Genomic DNA, 20,241 nt, shown 5'->3' with positions numbered 1-20,241 from the left:
CTGCCCCACCTGCAGTGCAAATGGTTTTGCCCAACTGCTAACAAATTTGCTGCTGCGATCAACTCGGAATTAGCCCCTTTGTGCTATTCCTGTGCTAAGAATGGTGATTGTTTTGTGTGGTGGCCATACCCTCTGTGGTAATCGGTAAAGATAAGTAACCCACATTCGTGACAGACTAGAATGTCAATTTTCTCGTCCACAGAGGGCGCCACATATTCTACAACATTCATGAGTAATGGTTATTAAATAACGAGACTGATGCTGTCACTTACATTTAATTACGTTTTAACTACCTTCTCCTTCTATGTAATCTCTTTCTGCACCCACACACCACTATTTTCCATTGGTCAAAGCCGTGCTGTAGCTAATTATCTGTCCTCTGTCTCGCCATCATTTTCTTCTTTACCCGGATAACTGAGGCAAAACCGGTTCCCGTGAGTACAGATTTGACTTTAGGGAAAGAAAAGTCACGCGGTGGTAGGTCTGGTGAGTATGGAGGGTTTTCTAGCACTGCAATCTGCTTCTCGGCCAAATACTGCTTCACAGAGAGAGCCGTGCGGGCTGGTGCATTGTAATTTTCATTTATGATGTGCAAGGCCCTTTCCGGGACGTTCGCCATCCTCTCTACCGTCCCTAAACCTTTTGTGCCGCTCAAACACACGTGTATACAGTCTTCCCCGTGAGGCTCGGTTAGCATACAGAAAGATTTGGTGGCCATTTTGTTCTATTTAGTGACAATAATTAACACATTGCTGTACTTTTTTAACTAAGCATTTTTAAGACACACAGGGAAAACACAACTTCTTCCAAGGTTTTGTGACAACAAACAATCTGTGCAGGAGGGGTGAGACTTGCAAAACCTTTTTGGGGATAGTCCAAGGTCAGTATTCCTCCACTCCCTTTTAAATCACTCAGTTTATTTTTTACACGTACAGTCTCGTTATTTAATAGCCACACCTCTATTATCAATATAAACCGAGATCCATTTCGTAACGCCAGCCGCTGTGCGTACCACCAGGAGGTTATTTCTCCTAGATCCCAGCACTAGAAACGGTTTCTTCAGCAGAGCACTGATGACCTTGGGGCCATATAGTCCTTTTATTGAAGGTATTCAGTTGTATGAATGCTGGCAGTTCCCTCTCCCTTCATCTGTTCCTCTAAAGGACAGCGTGTCTGCTGTAAGCTGACACTACATATGAAGCGTCATTGTACACAATGTATTATGCTCAGCGATTGCTGCTTTTAGTAACGACAGAGTTTAAGTGATGACCGCTCTCTGAGTCTGTGGAGACATACCTGAATGTGAGCGTTACTCTCCTCACCGTCACTGTACTGCATACTTGAAATTATTCACACGCTTTTCGGTGTGCTATTTGAATGTAGCCACTAGATGGCAGTGTTGATCCATCCATGGCAGCTGTAAGTAGATCCTGAATGGTGTTTTAGCTGGATGGGTTGTCTAAGTACTTTTGTATTCGTTTCCAATAGGTTATATTAATAAGCATGCCTATATGTAAGTGAGGGTTTAGAGAAATGTGTTGACCAAAGGAGCCCTCCGCTGCTGAGCTTATGTTCTACCTGCTACAGAATAGACGACGGAACCCAGCCGCACACAGTACGTACACACACTCAGACACGTGTGTACACACACAAATTATGTCATTGATTTTGTTTTCTGCTTACGTGTGACTGCTATTATTAAAGGGACGCAGGCACAGCCAGGGCCTGTAATATAAATGTGGTGGTCGCATATTTATTTCTGAACAGATATTTTACATAGAGCATACATATTCCATAGCGCTGTACAGAGAATATTTTGTAGCCATTCACATCGGTCCCTGCCCCAGTGGAGCTTACAATCTTCATTCGCTAACACGTACACACTAGGGTTAGTTGTTTTTTTGTTTTTTTTGTTAAAAGTCAATTACCTTTCCAGTGTGGTTTTGGTTTGTAAAAGGAATACCACAGAAACATGGGGGGAAAATAACCACAGAAACATGGAGAGAACATACAAACTCCACACTGATAGGACCACAGTGGGAATTGAACCCAAGATCTCAGTGCTGTAAGGCAGCAAGCTAACAGTTGGGCCACCGTGCTGCCCATATAGTGGTGTTTTATAGGGAGTGCGCTGCAGCACTGTGACCACCTGCAAATGGCTTCTCCCAGTCTTCTGTTACAGAGTTGGGTGGGGTCACTATAAACCAGTGGAGAGCAGCACAGAGTATATCAGCCAGTCTCACGTCTCTGCTTGTAGTCCCATGTGTTGCAGACGTCCCTCTGTCATTAGTGATTGTGTGTTCTCAGTGAGCTGGTTAGGAGCACGGAGACTTGCACTATAGTCACCCGGCTCACCATCCTGTGTGCTGTATAATCCATGCCTTTGTCTCACGCCCTCCTGCAGGGAAGGGAGAGGACACCGTCCAGGGATTTGATGCGCTCTTCTCTTTCTCCAGCGTGATTAAGCAGCCATTGTCAGGGCATGCAGCCTCAGTGACAGATGCACAGCCGTAATCACCTGTCCTGTTGTACCTCACCTACAGCAAATGCAGACATGTATGGCAGCTGCCTCCTGTCCCTGATCCTGCACTGGCTGCAGCCCTAGGCTACCTTCCTCACTAGCCAGGCGGACTACTGTGTATCTCGCTTTACCCCTCACCGGGACAGAACAATATACTACACAATGGGGGCACTACATATGTTGTACTGTATTTATTTATATAACGCAATGACTCCGGTCATATATAGCGTAAATGACTCCGGTTTACAGTTACAGCGTTACGTCTAGCAGAAGAGTATGGAGTAACATTGGCCGCTCAGTAGTAAATTAGCTTAGAGTCCGACCTGAATATAAAAGGCAGGGAGCGCTATAACAACAAGTACAGGCTTTATATTTAGAAAATAGCAGCCAGATAAAATAAAAGTTTAGGTGATGCGTGGTAACCTCACCAGCGGTTACAGGCAGCGCAAGGCAGGGAGCCTCCGCTACGGGAAGTGCAGATAGCTGGGGCCCCCAGTGCTCTGGAAGCAGGAAGCTGTGAGCACAGTGCCCCTTACTGCACAAGGCCGCAGCTCCCCCTCTAGCAGCCCATACACTGCCAGTCTCTCCGGAGAAGGTCTCCGTCTCATGTGAAGTCCCATACTGGAGACTGGTGTAGAGGAATGCCAGGGCTTGCTCAGGCATAAGGGGCTCCTGTATATGTGTGTGTGATTCCAGGGATGCAGAAGGACGCTGCACTGGGTCATTACTCCTGTTACTGACTGGTTACAGGTACTCTAGTGTAAGGAGAGTTCCATGGGTCAGTGTGCTACCAGGGGATCCCAGCCGCAGGGATTGGTCATGTTCCTTTGCAGGAAGCACACTTTGCCCTGTGACCTCTTTATCTGGAAGTAGATCTGCTGCTGCGCAGTTTGTTGTTCCCTCGCTCTTGGGTAATAAATAAGTGATAGGTCTAGCGTTAGCAGCTTGGACGGGCACGCGCTTTCCACGCTATTCCTTTTATTTTTCTCATCTGCATTAACTTGTACTGTAGGCAGCTTGTTGTTGAACTGCACATTACAGCATTCCTTGGTTGGCGCCGTATGCTGGGGTTTGTAGTTCTGCACAATTTAAATAGCCACAGGTTACTTCTGTTCAGAAGGAACTACTGTACTAATGTGCATGTAACACAATCCTCCTGCATCATTAACACCAAAATATTTCAGCATCAGTGTGACAAGAGGTGTGCTGCATTACTCTGTGCTGCTGGGGACCCTGCTCCTTCCACTATATAACACACTGTGGCTTCCTGCTGCCTCCATTCCCCTCCTCACATCATGTCACTGCTCCTGTCACATGCAGCCCTGTCCTCACTGACACATCACTCATCTCCTGATATACTCTGTGCTGCTGGGACCCTGCTCCTCCCACTATATAACTCTCAGTCTGTGGCTTCCTGCTGCCTCCATTCCCCTCCTCACATCATGTCACTGCTCCTGTCACATGCAGCCCTGTCCTCACTGACACGTCACTCATCTCCTGATATACTCTGTGCTGCTGGGGACCCTGCTCCTCCCACTATATAACTCTCAGTCTGTGGCTTCCTGCTGCCTCCATTCCCCTCCTCACATCATGTCACTGCCCCTGTCACATGCAGCCCTGTCCTCACTGACACATCACTCAGCTCCTGATATACTCTGTGCTGCTTTTAACATTCTCATATGATTGTTTACATTTTTTCTTTTTAATCTCCATACTGTAGTCCTAGTGATTGCTCTTGGCAACACAACCATGATCATGAGTTATGAAGCAGATTTTACAATTTGGTCTCTGTTTTCTGTCTATCCTCACCTGGCGGCAGTGGGCTGAGAATATGGCTTCTCTTCATTATTTATTTTCACCTCCTTTGTTGTGTCACATATCCTATATGCTTGCTTGTAAGTCTGTGTCACTGCACTATGCAGTTCAGTTCCATGCATTGCTCGTGGCCCAGTTGCCCTTCTATGTATGTTTGTTTGCCTTTCCTGTCTTTCTGCATACATTACCCTTGGCATTCCTCTCCGCAGTGCGGAGGGGAATCCACACACACTGGCTCTAGTATTCCCCTCTGCAGTGACTATAGAGGAAATGCTTTCCATAATCCGCACACACTGCCTCTAGTTTTCCCCTGTGCAGTGACTATAGAGGAAATGCTTTCCATAATCCGCACACACTGCCTAAAGTGTACCCCTGTGCAGTGACTATAGAGGAAATGCTTTCCATAATCCGCACACACTGCCTAAATATTCCCCTCTGCAGTGACTATAGAGGAAATGCTTTCCATAATCCGCACACACTGCCTAAATATTCCCCTCTGCAGTGACTATAGAGGAAATGCTTTCCATAATCCGCACACACTGCCTCTAGTATTCCCCTCTGCAGTGACTATAGGGGAAATGCTTTCCATAATCCACACACACTGCCTCTAGTATTCCCCTCTGCAGTGATTATAGAGGAAATGCTTTCCATAATCCGCACACACTGCCTAAAGTATTCCCCTCTGCAGTGACTATAGAGGAAATGCTTTCCATAATCCGCACACACTGCCTCTAGTATTCCCCTCTGCAGTGACTATAGGGGAAATGCTTTCCATAATCCACACACACTGCCTCTAGTATTCCCCTCTGCAGTGATTATAGAGGAAATGCTTTCCATAATCCGCACACACTGCCTAAAGTATTCCCCTCTGCAGTGACTATAGAGGAAATGCTTTCCATAATCCACACACACTGCCTCTAGTATTCCCCTCTGCAGTGACTATAGGGGAAATGCTTTCCATAATCCACACACACTGCCTCTAGTATTCCCCTCTGCAGTGATTATAGAGGAAATGCTTTCCATAATCCACACACACTGCCTAAAGTATTCCCCTCTGCAGTGACTATAGAGGAAATGCTTTCCATAATCCACACACACTGCCTAAAGTATTCCCCTCTGCAGTGACTATAGAGGAAATGCTTTCCATAATCCACACACACTGCCTAAAGTATTCCCCTCTGCAGTGACTATAGAGGAAATGCTTTCCATAATCCGCACACACTGCCTAAAGTATTCCCCTCTGCAGTGACTATAGAGGAAATGCTTTCCATAATCCACACACACTGCCTAAAGTATTCCCCTCTGCAGTGACTATAGAGGAAATGCTTTCCATAATCCACACACACTGCCTAAAGTATTCCCCTCTGCAGTGATTATAGAGGAAATGCTTTCCATAATCCGCACACACTGCCTAAAGTGTTCCCCTGTGCAGTGACTATAGAGGAAATGCTTTCCATAATCCACACACACTGCCTAAAGTATTCCCCTCTGCAGTGACTATAGAGGAAATGCTTTCCATAATCCGCACACACTGCCTAAAGTATTCCCCTCTGCAGTGATTATAGAGGAAATGCTTTCCATAATCCGCACACACTGCCTAAAGTATTCCCCTCTGCAGTGACTATAGAGGAAATGCTTTCCATAATCCACACACACTGCCTAAAGTGTTCCCCTGTGCAGTGACTATAGAGGAAATGCTTTCCATAATCCGCACACACTGCCTAAAGTATTCCCCTCTGCAGTGACTATAGAGGGAAATGCTTTCCATAATCCGCACACACTGCCTAAAGTATTCCCCTCTGCAGTGATTATAGAGGAAATACTTTCCATAATCCGCACACACTGCCTAAAGTATTCCCCTCTGCAGTGATTATAGAGGAAATGCTTTCCATAATCCGCACACACTGCCTAAAGTATTCTCCTCTGCAGTGACTATAGAGGAAATGCTTTCCATAATCCGCACACACTGCCTAAAGTATTCCCCTCTGCAGTGACTATAGAGGAAATGCTTTCCATAATCCGCACACACTGCCTAAAGTGTTCCCCTGTGCAGTGACTATAGAGGAAATGCTTTCCATAATCCGCACACACTGCCTAAAGTATTCCCCTGTGCAGTGACTATAGAGGAAATGCTTTCCATAATCCGCACATCCTGCCTAAAGTATTCCCCTGTGCAGTGACTATAGAGGAAATGCTTTCCATAATCCGCACACACTGCCTAAAGTGTTCCCCTGTGCAGTGACTATAGAGGAAATGCTTTCCATAATCCGCACACACTGCCTAAAGTGTTCCCCTCTGCAGTGACTATAGAGGAAATGCTTTCCATAATCCGCACACACTGCCTAAAGTATTCCCCTCTGCAGTGACTATAGAGGAAATGCTTTCCATAATCCGCACACACTGCCTAAAGTGTTCCCCTGTGCAGTGACTATAGAGGAAATGCTTTCCATAATCCGCACACACTGCCTAAAGTGTTCCCCTGTGCAGTGACTATAGAGGGAATGCTTTCCATAATCCGCACACACTGCCTCTAGTTTTCCCCTCTGCAGTGACTATAGAGGAAATGCTTTCCTTAATCCACACACACTGCCTAAATATTCCCCTCTGCAGTGACTATAGAGGAAATGCTTTCCATAATCCGCACACACTGCCTCTAGTTTTCCCCTCTGCAGTGACTATAGAGGAAATGCTTTCCATAATCCGCACACACTGCCTAAAGTGTTCCCCTGTGCAGTGACTATAGAGGAAATGCTTTCCATAATCCGCACACACTGCCTCTAGTTTTCCCCTCTGCAGTGACTATAGAGGAAATGCTTTCCATAATCCGCACACACTGCCTAAAGTGTTCCCCTCTGCAGTGACTATAGAGGGAATGCTTTCCATTATCCACACACACTGCTTCTAGCATCCACCTTTGCAGTGCTCCTTGCAGTGACCATAGTGGTAATGCTTTACCCGCATACACTGCCCCTTTGCATTCCTCCTTTCAGTGACTATAGAGAAAACCCTTTCTGCAGACAGCCGTCATAATTCCCTTAGCTGCGCACCTCAATGTCAGTCAGTGTCACTGACGTTGGATTACATTATCCATCCTTTTTCAGTTACAATCGTTATGTAAAGTCATAAATGGTATCAGCTACATACTCATCATTGTCTTTAAAAACAGAACCCTTGAATTATGTTACTGTATCTCATTGCCCAGCGATGGTTTCTTGCACTTCTGCTCGTGTTGTTGTCCATACTCGTCAGTCAGTGATTAAAAGTATTTATGTGAGGATGGAATGATTTACCGCCTGGTCCATCCTGCCTTGAAAGGGGGTCTAGTTTGGAGTGAAGCTCTGTAAGTGGCAATTTGCTATTTTCACCGTGTAACGTTCAGTTGTTGTGCAAGTGACTGATCACAAAGCAATCACAGGGCTTCTTTATTCGGTCACCGGCTTCTCGCTTGGAACACGGGTGTGGGAGACAGCAGCACACCGATACAGACTGAGTGGGGGAACGAACGGGGTATGTCTGTGACTCCTGACACCAAAATTCACCCATGTTAAACAGATCGTCTCACCTTTTCCCTTTATTAGGTGTGATCGTGATTCCCATACCGTTTGTGTTGTCGCCCTGCTGTGGGTTGTGTTCGACGCTGTAACATAATGTACAGTATGAGGTGCTGATGCCAGACTGGATACGTGTATGCTGTATGTGACCTGACCGTGAAATGTCAGAGATACACGGTTACAGGCAATAAGGCTCATCCGTGCAGGGGGCATGCTAAATGTCAGTGACACCCTTCATTGTAATTAATGCTGACAGTGTACAAGGGCCCTCATTCCGAGTTGTTCGCTCGTTCATTTTCTTTGCATCGGTGCGATAAGTCGCAAACTGCGCATGCGCAATGTTCGCAGTGCGCCTACGCCAAGTAAATTAGCACAAAAGTTTGGTATTTTACTCACGGCTTAACGAAGATTTTTCATCGTTCTGGTGATCGTAGTGTGACTGACAGGAAGTGGGTGTTTCTGGGCGGAAACTGGCCGTTTTATGGGTGTGTGCGAAAAAACGCAGGCGTGTCAGGGAAAAACGCGGGAGTGTCTGGAGAAACGGGGGAGTGGCTGGGCGTGTGTGTGACGTCAAACCAGGAACGAAAAGGACTGAGCTGATCGCAGTGTAGGAGTAAGTCTGGAGCTACTCAGAAACTGCAAAGAAATTTCTATTCGCAATTCTGCTAATCTTTCGTTAGCAATTCTGCTATGCTAAGATACACTCCCAGAGGGCGGCGGCTTAGCGTGTGTAATGCTGCTAAAAGCAGCTAGCGAGCGAACAACTCGGAATGAGGGCCCATGTTAGATGCTATGCAATGATATGTGACAGAAGTGTGTGTATGTGTAAAATAAAATATATATATATATATATATATATATATATATATATATATATAGTACTGTGCAGATGTTTTAGGCAAGTGTGGGAAAACATGGTGCAAAGTAAGAATGCTTTCACAAATAGAAGTGTTAATAGTTTATTTTTAATCAATTAACAAAATGCAAAGTGAATGAACAGAAGAGAAATTGAAATCAAATCAATATTTGGTATGACCACAGTTTGCCTTCAAAACAGCATCAATCCTTCTATGTGCAGAGGCAGCCATGCTCGTCTATCCTCCGTGTGGTGTGTAGTGCAAAAAACTGGTTGCATTACGTTTCCCTGCGCCTTGTTGCAGCACGGCATATTCAGTCACAGTGTAATGAATTGAGTCTGCGGCGGGTGCAATACTGTTGTTCGTCCACCAGGTGTCACTTTTGAAGAACAACATTGCGCATGTGTGAAGTTTCCATTGTAAAGTCAAGCAAAGCTTGTAGTGTTTAGATTGCTACATTAAGTGGAAATGTGAACACAGAAAAATTTTGCTTAGCGTCTCCGACGCACACACAGAAAAGCAGCACAGTTCAGAGTTCTGCACAGCGCTCTAAAAGAAAAAAAATCATTACAATAAGCGATAAAGTTGAGACACTGCACTATAATAAAAAAATGACAATGAGCTACATCACTATGTCACTGCAGGTGTCTGTCAACTGTCTCCGTGGCTCTCTTGGCATAGTGGTAACGCTGCTGATTACCATGCCCGTGAGCTAGCGTTCAATTACCGCTAAGGAAACACTTGTATTATATATCTGTAAAAAGTAGCATTCACAGTTTTTTGGCTAATTTTCCCAAAACAAGTTCTATCATACTCTATATACAGTCTCAGATATGCACACAGATATACAGTCAAAATTAGGAAAAAAAACTGTGAATGCTACTTTTACACAGATATACAATACAAGTGTGGCTTTTCAAATTACAAAAGTCTTACCTTTATGAGACTGAGTTTACTGTGGTTCTTCCCGGGCCTCCCCATTGCGTTAATAGGCAGCCTCCCCCACCTCCAGTCCCACCCCCAATGTGACATTTGATTTGACAGACTGGGTGTATTAATTAGTAAATGACAAACACAACACTACTGTATGTAAACGAATGGCTCATGGTGGATTCGTTTGTAAGGCATGTTAGCATTGCACCGCGAGATGTCTGGTGTGAGTGAGCCGTCAGTTCCCAGGTTGCTCTGCTAACGTTGGGCATATTTTTTTGTTGTTTTTTTTTTGCTTTAAATGCATCTTATGCACATCGTTATGTGAATAGGACGCACAAGCAGCGCCTGTTGATTAAAATGATACGCAGCATGCCTATATTCAGTGTGAGACTGCGGATATATCTGCTTAAGAAATTCTATGTTACTCTTTTCCTGGAAAGAAGAGCAGTAAACTCAGTGTCATAAAGATAAGACTTTCGCAATTGAAAAGCCATACTTGTATGGTATATCTGCGCCTTTTCATGCCTTACTTCGCCAACATGTGCTATTTGTATGGTGCCACTAGGATGCCTGTATGACGCAGCAGCAACGATGAGGGTGGCTACATCTCTGCACTTGCACACTGTTGTTGAATGAACTCTGTAGGGAGGTTGTTCCAAACATCTTGAAGTAGTAACCACAGATCTTCTGTGGATGTAGGCTTTCTCAAATCCTTCTGTCTCTTCATGTAATCCCAGACAGACTCGATGATGTTGCGATCAGGACTCTGTGGGGGCCACATAATCACTTCCAGGACTCCTTGTGCTTCTTTACGATGAAAATAGTTCTCAAAGACACTGGTTGTATGTTTGGGGTCATTTTCCTGCTGCAGAATAAATTTGGAGCCAATCAGACGCCTTCTTGATAGTGTTGCATGATGGAGAAATATCCGATTCTATTTCTCAGCATTGAAGACCCTATTAATCCCGATCAAATCCCTAAATCCATTTGCTAAAATGCAGGCCCAAACTTTCATGGAACATCTACCATACTTCACTGTTGCCTGCAGACACTCATTATTGTACTGCTCTCCAGCCCTTCGGTGAACAAACTGCCTTCTGTTACAGCCAATTATTTCACATTTTGATGAATCGGTCCAGAGCACCTGCTGCCATTTTTCTGCACCCATTTCCTATGTTTTTGTGCATACCTGTAATTGTGTCACTTGGCCTTGTTTTCACATCGAAGTTATAATTTTTGGCCGCAGTTCTTCCATGAAGACCACTTCTGGCCAGACTTCTCCAAACAGTAGATGGGTGTACTGGGTCCCACTGGTTTCTGAGCTGATGGCACTGTTGGAGATCTTCTGATTTTGAAGAGAAGTAAGCTTGATGTGTCTTTCATCTGATGCACTAAGTTTCCTTAGCCGACCACACTGCGTTTATGGTCCACAACGTTGCCTGTTTCTTTGTGCTTCAATGCTGGGAAATACAGGCAGGTATTCATCCATCATGAAATACCATCAGGGAGGCGTCTGACTTCAAATTTATTCTGCAGCAGGATCCCAAACACACAGCCAATATCATTAAGAACGGTCTTCAGCGTAAAGAAGAACATGGAGTCCTGGAAGTGATCATATGGCCACCACAGAGCCCTGATCTCAACATTGAGTCTGTCTAGGATTACATGATGAGACAGAAGGATTTAAGCAAGCCTAATGTACATCCACAGAAGATCTGCGGTTTGTTCTTCCAAGATGTTTGGAACAACCTCCCTGCCGAGTTCCTTCAAAGACTGTGTGCAAGAATTGCTGTTTTGAAGGTAAAGGGTGATCACACCAAATATTGATTTGATTTACATTGCTTTTCTGTTCATTCACTTTACATTTTATTAACTTATAAAAAATAAGATAATACCGTACTTCTATTTTTGAAAGCATTTTTTCCATACTTGCCTATAACTTTTGCACAGTACTATATAAACTAGCATGCAGAAGTCTTTGGCCAAAGCTTATATGTTTACTTATATTGCTCTCTCTTTTATCAACTTTAATTGCTCCCTAAAATCATTATCATTATCTATCATGATTAGAAATGAGACTTTAGGACTTTACTTCAAATGTACTTTACGTAATTTATCATATTATTTTTTAAGCACAGGAATATTTCATTTTTATCGCAGTCCCAAGAGTTCATTGATAGGCTAAAGCGCCGCATTTAGAGATGGTCTTTAATAAATCTGGTGTTTTGATTCATTTTGGAATTTTAGAATCCGGACTATAGATCTACAATGTCCTAGCTTGACAGTCAATAGTTCAACCTGCATAAGTTCAACATCTGAAAGGTCGACATGGCAATACATGTTTTTGGCGTTGTTTTTTTTTAATGTTTTTGGACTCTTCCCATCCTTTACTACCCATGTCACAAGTAATAACCTTTAGTAACCTTGTGCCGAGCAATGCGAGACACTGTGCCCGAAACGTGTTGACCTTTTCTCCATGTCGACCGTATGATGGCTTAGACATTGTAGATCGTCTATACCACACCCATTCATTTTATTCAATAATATTTTTTATACAAAATATATTTTTATTAATTGAATATTTTATATCTTTTTCTGCTGCGGGGTACACACGGCTCCGCATGGAATGACATTGGGGTGTAGACTAGAGTAGGATCTTGATCCGAGGCACCAACAGGCTAAAAGCTTTGACTGTTCCCAGAAGACATAGCGCCGCCTCCTCTATAACCGCGCCTCCGCGCACAGGAGCTCAGTTTCGTAGTTTGTGCCATGCAGTGCAGCATACAACAGGTGGGCTGCTCCAGCAGCCCTTAGAAGAGCTTTTTAAGTGAAAAATTAAGACTTCAAGGGCTGCAGCAGAGACACTGTAAGTGTTAGATGTCAGTCAGACATCTCCTGCTGCAGCTCCATCACCTCCCCCAGCGGCGCTGTATACTCCCGCGTTTTCTTCAGTCAGGCACACACACCACTGCAGCTCTCCAGGATCGCATGGCCGCACTCAGGGAGGAGGTAAATGGGTCCACCAGGCGGGACCTGCTGTAAATCGCGATCCGGTGGGAGGCGGGCCGCGCGCGCTGGCCTGGACACTGGCAGTACAGGTACCACACTAGACCACCAGGGCAAGGGCACAGGTCGGATTCTCTCAAAAATCCGTTTACTAAGGCCCACAGTACCCGGTGGTAAGGTCCAGCAAGGGGATAAGGATCTGACCTGTACCTCTCCCCCAGCCCCAGGGCTCCATTTAGAGTAAATGTTCCTGCCCTGGAGCTGCATCTCTCTCTCACTCTCCCTCTCAGCGTTTGGGCGCCGTTAGGTCAAGCTGAGCTGATCCTGGGACTGTTTGGGCAAATCCTCCTCTGTAAAGCCGCCTGCATGTCAGCGCAGTGCATTTTACAGTACACTTAAGTATTCTACATGTCTGCAGACAGTGTTAGTTAGGAAACAGTGCATCTAGTCAGGGTTATATAGTACAAGTACCCTGTGATATACATCCAGTCTTTACTATGCATTGTTATATCTATTGAGTGTATAGCTATACGTAGTACTACTCTGTATTGCTAGTCCAGTGCAGTTTTATTGCATGTCATAATTTCTGCATTGTACAATGTGACTGTGTGTGCATATAGCTGCTGTGTGACCTCCATTTCGTGTATCTCACTCCGATTGCTATCCCTATATTCTGTAACCTGAGGGGGCTAAGTGCGTCAGGATTATTACTTAATATAGGTGTTTCACAAGATATACTTATTGTGTTTTTTTCTCTGTGATTGTTAGTCAGCATATACCTCTGGAACTCTGTTTGTACCACACAGGGGGTTCGTGTCAGGTGTTGTGCTGCTGATATTCTACTTGGTTACCTTTAATTGAGCTCTCAGTTATGTCAGCTACAAGAGGCGACGGAGCTGGAGCTGATCCCACAGTGCGTGGTGGTGACGCTGCAGATGCATTAGAATGTCCTCAGAATGTAAGCTCTCACGAGTAGGGCCCTCTTCCCTCATGTTCTTATCCTTTTCTTACTTTAATAATCCTCAACTGCCCAAATCCCGCAGTTTTTTGGCCACCTTGGAACTTATCTCTATGTCGTTTACTGGTGTAGTTATGCTTAGTTACCCTGTACTTGTCCTATATTGTCTTCAACTGTAAGTCACTGTTTTCCCGTTTTGATTATGTGCATATGTACTCTGTAATTGGGCGCTGCGGAACCCTTGTGGCGCCATATAAATAAAGAATAATAATAATAATTAGAGGAACACATTGCAGCAGAGGGTTCAGGTTCTGGGGGTTCCATACCCCCCAGTGGGACCGTAGCAACGGAGGTGCATAATGACCCACCTTGGGCTACTTTTTCCACGTTATTGAATACGCTACTAACTAGACTTACGCCCCCCTATGGGACCTCCTGTGCCGGTGCAACCGCTTATGGTCCCTGCGGTTAATCCGCCATGGTCAGATCACATGTCCACTCAGTTACAGCAATTGAACCAGTCACTGACTAAACAGAAATCTCACCCTCGCCCACCCAAAACCAAGGGGTCCTCTAAGCAGGCCATTACTTCCTCACAATCCACCAGCGTCCCAGACACCTCGTCTGATGAGGATGGCATATATACTGACCCCACAGATTCTGATCCTGATGCTTCTGATGGGGAATCTGTTTCACAGGTGGATGTTCCTGACTTGTTGGAGGCTATCAGGATGATTCTTCAAATTACTGATGACCCAGAGCCTGATACTGCCCCTGAGAAACCGGACAGATTTAAATGTCAGAAAGTGGTTAAACAAGTTTTACCTCACTCTGACCATTTGGTTGACATTCGTCAGGAATCCTGGGAAAATCCAGGAAAGAAATTCACGCCTCACAACAAGATGCTGGCTCGCTATCCCCTCGCAGCAGAGCTAAGTAAAAAGTGGGAGACACCCCTGCCAGTGGATTCCCAAGTGGCGCGGCTGGTGGTATCCTCAGCTCAGCCTGTTACTACCGTCACGTCTCTGAAAGAACGGACGGATAAGCATGTGGAGGGTTGTTTAAAGGCGATTTACACCTTAGCAGGTGCTGCGCATCAGCCCACCACTGCAGCGACTTGGGGCTGCAGAGGCTGTTATAACGTGGGCTCAGGAGTTGGAAGCTGAGCTACCTTCCAACGCTTCTGATCAGGCTAGACAATGTCTTTCATATATTGTCACAGCTTCTCATTACATTAAGGAGGTGGCTTCTGATGCCGGTATTCTGGCGGCCAAGGCTTCTACTATGTCCATTTTTGGCTCGCTGGATTCTCTGGTTACGGTCCTGGTCTGTAGATCTGGACTCTAAGAAAACACTGGAGGTACTCCCTTTTAAAGGAGACCTTCTTTTCGGAGAAGACCTTAATAAGATAGTGGCTGACTTAGCCTCTGCTAAAACTACATGTCTACCTAGTACGGCTCCTTCGGTACCGAAGGCTAAGAGTACTTTCTTTTGCTCCTTTCGTCCTTCAGGGAAAGCAAAGGGTCAGGCGTACCCGAAACAGGCTCGCACTTCCAAACCCAATAAGCCCAAACCTAAACGGGCCTGGGCTGCCTGTCAGCCTGCTTCCAAATCTGACAAGCCTGCTGCATGACGGGGCGGGTCTCCCTCTGGGGGATCCCAGGGTGGGGGGCCGACTTCTAGGGTTCACCCAGGAATGGTTGAAGACCACTTCCGATGCCTGGGTACGGGAAGTCGTCACTCGAGGTTACGCCGTATCCTTCAAGAATCGTTCCCCTCATCGATTTTGCCTGACAGACGTCCCTTCGGATCAGGTGAAGGCAAAAACTCTTCATTCGGTGGTACAGTCCCTCCTGGACACAGGAGTGGTAGTACAGGTGCCTCTGGCTCACAGAGGCAAGGGGTACTATACACCGCTGTTCCTAGTTCCGAAACCGAATGGGTCCTCTCGGCCCATTCTCAACCTCAAGTCCTTGAACAAATTTGTGAAGGTCTCCAAGTTTCGTATGGAAACCCTTCGCTCTATTGTTCTGGCCTTGGAGCCTGGGGATTATATGGTCTCCCTGGACATACAGGAGGCTTACCTGCATATTCCCATTGCAATGTCGCATCAGCAGTACCTGAGGTTTGCGGTTGGCAACCTCTATTACCGGTTTCGGGCGTTACCTTTTGGTTTGACGACGGCTCCGCGAGTCTTCACCAAGGTCATGGCGGTAATGACGGCTGTACTCCGCCGTCAAGGAGTCAGGATCCTGTCGTATCTGGACGACTTGTTGATCCTGGCGAATTCCCCAGAAATTCTCCTACGCCATCTGGATTTGACGCTCCACTTTCTGCAAGCCCAGGGGTGGATCATCAACTGGAAGAAATGTTCCCTGGTCCCGGCTCAGAGCATGGTGCACCTGGGGGGCGTTGTTAGACACAACCAGTGGTTGTTCTTGTCTCGGGAGAATGTCCTGAAACTTCAGGACAGGATTTGATGCTTCCTATCTTGTCCGCAATTGTCGATACACTCAGCGATGCAAGTGCTAGGTCTCATGGTGTCTGCTTTCGACATGGTGGAGTACGCTCAATTCCATTCCCGCCCTCTACAGAAATTGATTCTTGCCAAGTGGGACGGCCTGCCTCACCGGATCAGGTCTCACATGATCTCCTTGTCTCTGGAGGTCCATCTGTCACTGAGCTGGTGGCTGCAGGACCATCAATTGAGCAGGGGTCATCCCTTCTGGATCTCCAACTGGTTTCTTCTGACGACGTATGCCAGGTTGAGATGTTGGGGCGCGGTGTTGGAGCAACACTCCCTTCAGGGTCGGTGGACCAGGGAGGAGTCTCTCCTCCCGATACACATTCTGGAACTGCGGGCGGTGTTCAATGCTCTGAACTTGGCCCAGCATTTAATACAGAACAGACCTGTTCAAGTACAATCGGACAATGCCACCACGGTGGTGTACATAAATCAACAAGGCGGCACTCGCATCCGCATGGCAATGAGGGAAGTTTCAAGAATTCTTCAGTGTGTAGAATGCCATCTGCCAGCCATATTGGCAGTATTCATTCCCGGTAGTCCTAAACTGGGAAGCAGACTTCCTCAGTCGCCAGGACGTACATGCCGGAGAGTGGAGCCTCCATCCAGAAGTATTTCAACTCCTAGTGGACAAGTGGGGCCTTCCAGATGTGGACCTGATGGCGTCTCGACACAATCACAAGGTTCCGGTCTTCGGAGCAAGGACAAGGGATCCTCAAGCAGCGTTTGTGGACGCTCTGGCAGTTCCATGGAACTTTCGGCTGCCGTACGTGTTCCCTCCGGTGTCACTCCTGCCCAGAGTAATAAGGAAGTTCAAGCAAGAAGGCGGAATCCTACTTCTGATCGCTCCAGCATGGCCCAGACGGCACTGGTTCTCAGTCCTTCAGGGTCTATCGTTAGAGTGTCCTCTTCTGCTTCCACAACGACCAGACCTCCTCGTTCATGGCCCTTGTGTCTACCAGGATCTGGCCTGGTTGGCTTTGACGGCGAGGCTCTTGAAGCTTCCATCTTGAGGGCCAAAGGATTTTCTGAGGCGGTCATTCAAACTATGTTGATGGCCTGGAAACCGGCTTCTGCTCGGATTTATCATAGGGTCTGGAATTCTTACTTTGCTTGGTGCGCCACTAACAATTATGACGCTTACAAGTTTAGTACGGCCAAGCTTTTGGCCTTTCTACAACAGGGCCTGTACTTGGGCCTTCGTCTGGCCTCCATCAAGGTTCATATCTCTGCCTTGTCCGTTTGGTTCCAGAGAAGAATTGTGACTTTACCTGATGTTCATACGTTCACTCAGGGTGTGTTGCGGATTCAACCTCCCAATGATCCTGTGGCTCATTGGGACTTGTCAGTGGTTCTGGAGGCGTTGCAAGAGTCTCCGTTTGAGCCTCTTGAATCTGCAGACCTTGAGTGGCTTTCTCTTAAGGTACTGTTTCTGCTGGCTATATCCTCTGCTAGACGGGTGTCGGATCTGGGTGCCTTGTCTTGTAGGTCTCCATATCTGATTTTTCACCATGACCGGGTGGTTCTTAGGACACATCCCGAGTAATTACCTAAGGTGGTGTCTTCTTTCCACCTTAATCAGGAGATTGTGGTTCCGGCCTTTCCCTCTCCTGAATTGTCTTCCAAAGAGCGGTCTTTGGATGTGGTATCTATGTTAAGAGAACTGCTTCCATCAGGAAGTCGGATTCTCTCTTTGTACTGTTTGGTTTTCACAAATGTGGCTGGCCTGCTCACAAGCAGACCCTGCCCAGATGGATTAGAGTGGTGATTGCACATGCTTATGTACAGGCTGGTCTTCCAGCACCTGCTACCATCAAGGCCCATTCTACTCGGTCTGTTGGACCTTCTTGGGCGGCCCGCCGTGGTGCAACCCTTGAACAATTGTGCAAGGCGGCTACGTGGTCCTCAGTGAACACGTTCATAATGTTCTATGCCTTGAATACTTCCGCCTCCCAGGATGCTTCCTTTGGACGCCGGGTTCTTGTGCCCGCTACAGTGCGTCCCCTCCCACGAGGAACTGCTTTAGGACATCCCTAATGTCATTCTCTGTGGAGCCCAGTGTACCCCGCAGCAGAAAACGAGATTTATGGTAAGAACTCACCGTTGTTAAATCTTTTTCTGCGAGGTACACTGGGCTCCACAGGGTGCCCACCCTGACGCACTTAGCTTCTTTGGGTTGGTATGGCATTAGCCGCTGACACTTTCTCCTGTCGTGAGAATGTGGTGTATGTGGCTACTAACGGTTGTTGTCTCTTTTACCTGCTACTGCATTGGACTGGTTAACAAAAACTGAGCTCCTGTGCACGGAGGCGGGATTATAGAGGAGGTGGCGCTATGCCTTCTGGGAACAGTCAAAGCTTTTAGCTTGTTGGTGCCTCGGATCAAGATCCTACTCTAAACCCCAATGTCATTCCCTGTGGAGCCCAGTGTACCTCGCAGAAAGAGATTTAACAACAGTAAGTTCTTACCATAAATCTCGTTATATACTGTATCAGCACTGGCTGCTCTATCCCTGTGTACTCTCTGATACGCTGACTGTATAATAATATGTATATACTATATCAGCACTGGCTGCTCTAACCCTGTGTACTCTCTGATGCGCTGACTGTATAAGAATGTGTATATACTATATCAGCACTGGCTGCTCTATCCCTGTGTACTCTCTGATGCGCTGACTGTATAATAATGTGTATATACTATATCAGCACTGGCTGCTCTATCCGTGTGTACTCTCTGATGCGCTGAGTATATCAGGAGATGAGTGATGTGTCAGTGAGGACAGGGCTGCATGTGACAGGGGCAGTGACATGATGTGAGGAGGGGAATGGAGGCAGCAGGAAGCCACAGACTGAGAGTTATATAGTGGGAGGAGCAGGGTCCCCAGCAGCACAGAGTATATCAGGAGATGAGTGACGCACTGTGACATGATGTGAGGAGGGGAATGGAGGCAGCAAAGTTGAATCATGGAATCAGTAGTGTCTTACCACAACACTTATTTAATTAAGTTCCAACTCCTATTATTCCAAAAATGAGCATTATATTTTGAGCGTATTCTATTCAATTTATTTGTATTCTATTTCTGTTACTCCTATGATCTTCCTTCCCCCACGTGTAATATCTGTATTGAATAACGTGCATCTCCACTGCTTTTGTTTATTCACCAGCAACTAATCCGGGAGATGCAGCAGATGGCGAGCCGACCTTTTGCCTCTGTAAACGTGGCGTTGGAAACAGACGAGGAGCCGCCTGACCTAATTGGTGGGAGTGTAAAGGTGAGGCTCCCGCCGTCCGTGGTTGTACAAGAGCTGCATGGTTCTGGCCAGTGTCACCGTACAGGCAGGCTGAGGAGGGTGATATGGTTTAATACAGAACATCAAATCTGTTAGTCATTAGTAACTGATCTATAGAAAAGTGGATGTCCTGAGAAACCCATAAAAGCTCTCCCCGCCTAAGGACAATGGGCTGTATTCAGAGGTGAAGGCAGTACAGATTGTTTGCACAGATGAGCAGTAACTGCACAGAAAGTTTTCTAACCCCGCACTGTGACTGCATGCGCCAAAGTGTGCGATGGCGTACACGATTGTATACATCATCACTTTTACTCAAGACCACTTCTGCGGTTCAGGGTGGAGACTGGAAGATGGCCTGAAGTCATTGCAGAAAGAGGAGGTGTCTTGGGCTTGTCCCAGCATGTGGCTGCAGTCTCCCGTAGCACAGCAGCCACGGCGGCCGTATCTCAAGAAGGTTACAATGGGGACTCTGCGCCAGGCAGGGGGAGCTCTTTGGAGTCTACAGATGGGTCCACATTTATCTTGGCCTTTAATAGGATTAACTGAGCCAGGTCAGTCAGACTCAATCCCCTGCTGTAATGACTTGTTCCCTGCACTTCCCCATCCCTGTGTGAGGTGTTACTGTATGGTTCGGTCTATGTGTTCTGTGCTTACGCTGTGATGTTTGTTTTTGTTTGCCGTGTGCATGGCCGTGTTGCCGTGCTCGCCAATAGATCAGCGCCCTTTATAAGTTATTCATCCCACTGTAGTTGGTGCTCTCATCTTCAACCTACCCACATTCCTGTA

The 20,241-nt window shown here is 46.4% G+C and overlaps 1 protein-coding gene across 1 annotated transcript in view; it reads left to right on the top strand.

Moving 5' to 3' along the window:
- ATRN (attractin) overlaps positions 1-20,241 on the top strand; it is a 326,993-nt gene that overhangs the window by 273,037 nt on the left and 33,715 nt on the right. Inside the window, exon 27 of the mRNA XM_063925340.1 lies at positions 19,330-19,437. Coding sequence (XP_063781410.1) covers positions 19,330-19,437 — 108 coding nt within the window. The remainder of the gene's footprint in view (positions 1-19,329; positions 19,438-20,241) is intronic.

The sequence above is a fragment of the Pseudophryne corroboree genome, chromosome 1 (genome assembly GCF_028390025.1).
Source record: "Pseudophryne corroboree isolate aPseCor3 chromosome 1, aPseCor3.hap2, whole genome shotgun sequence".
NCBI lineage: Eukaryota > Metazoa > Chordata > Amphibia > Anura > Myobatrachidae > Pseudophryne > Pseudophryne corroboree.
This window is presented reverse-complemented; position numbering and strand designations above follow the sequence as displayed.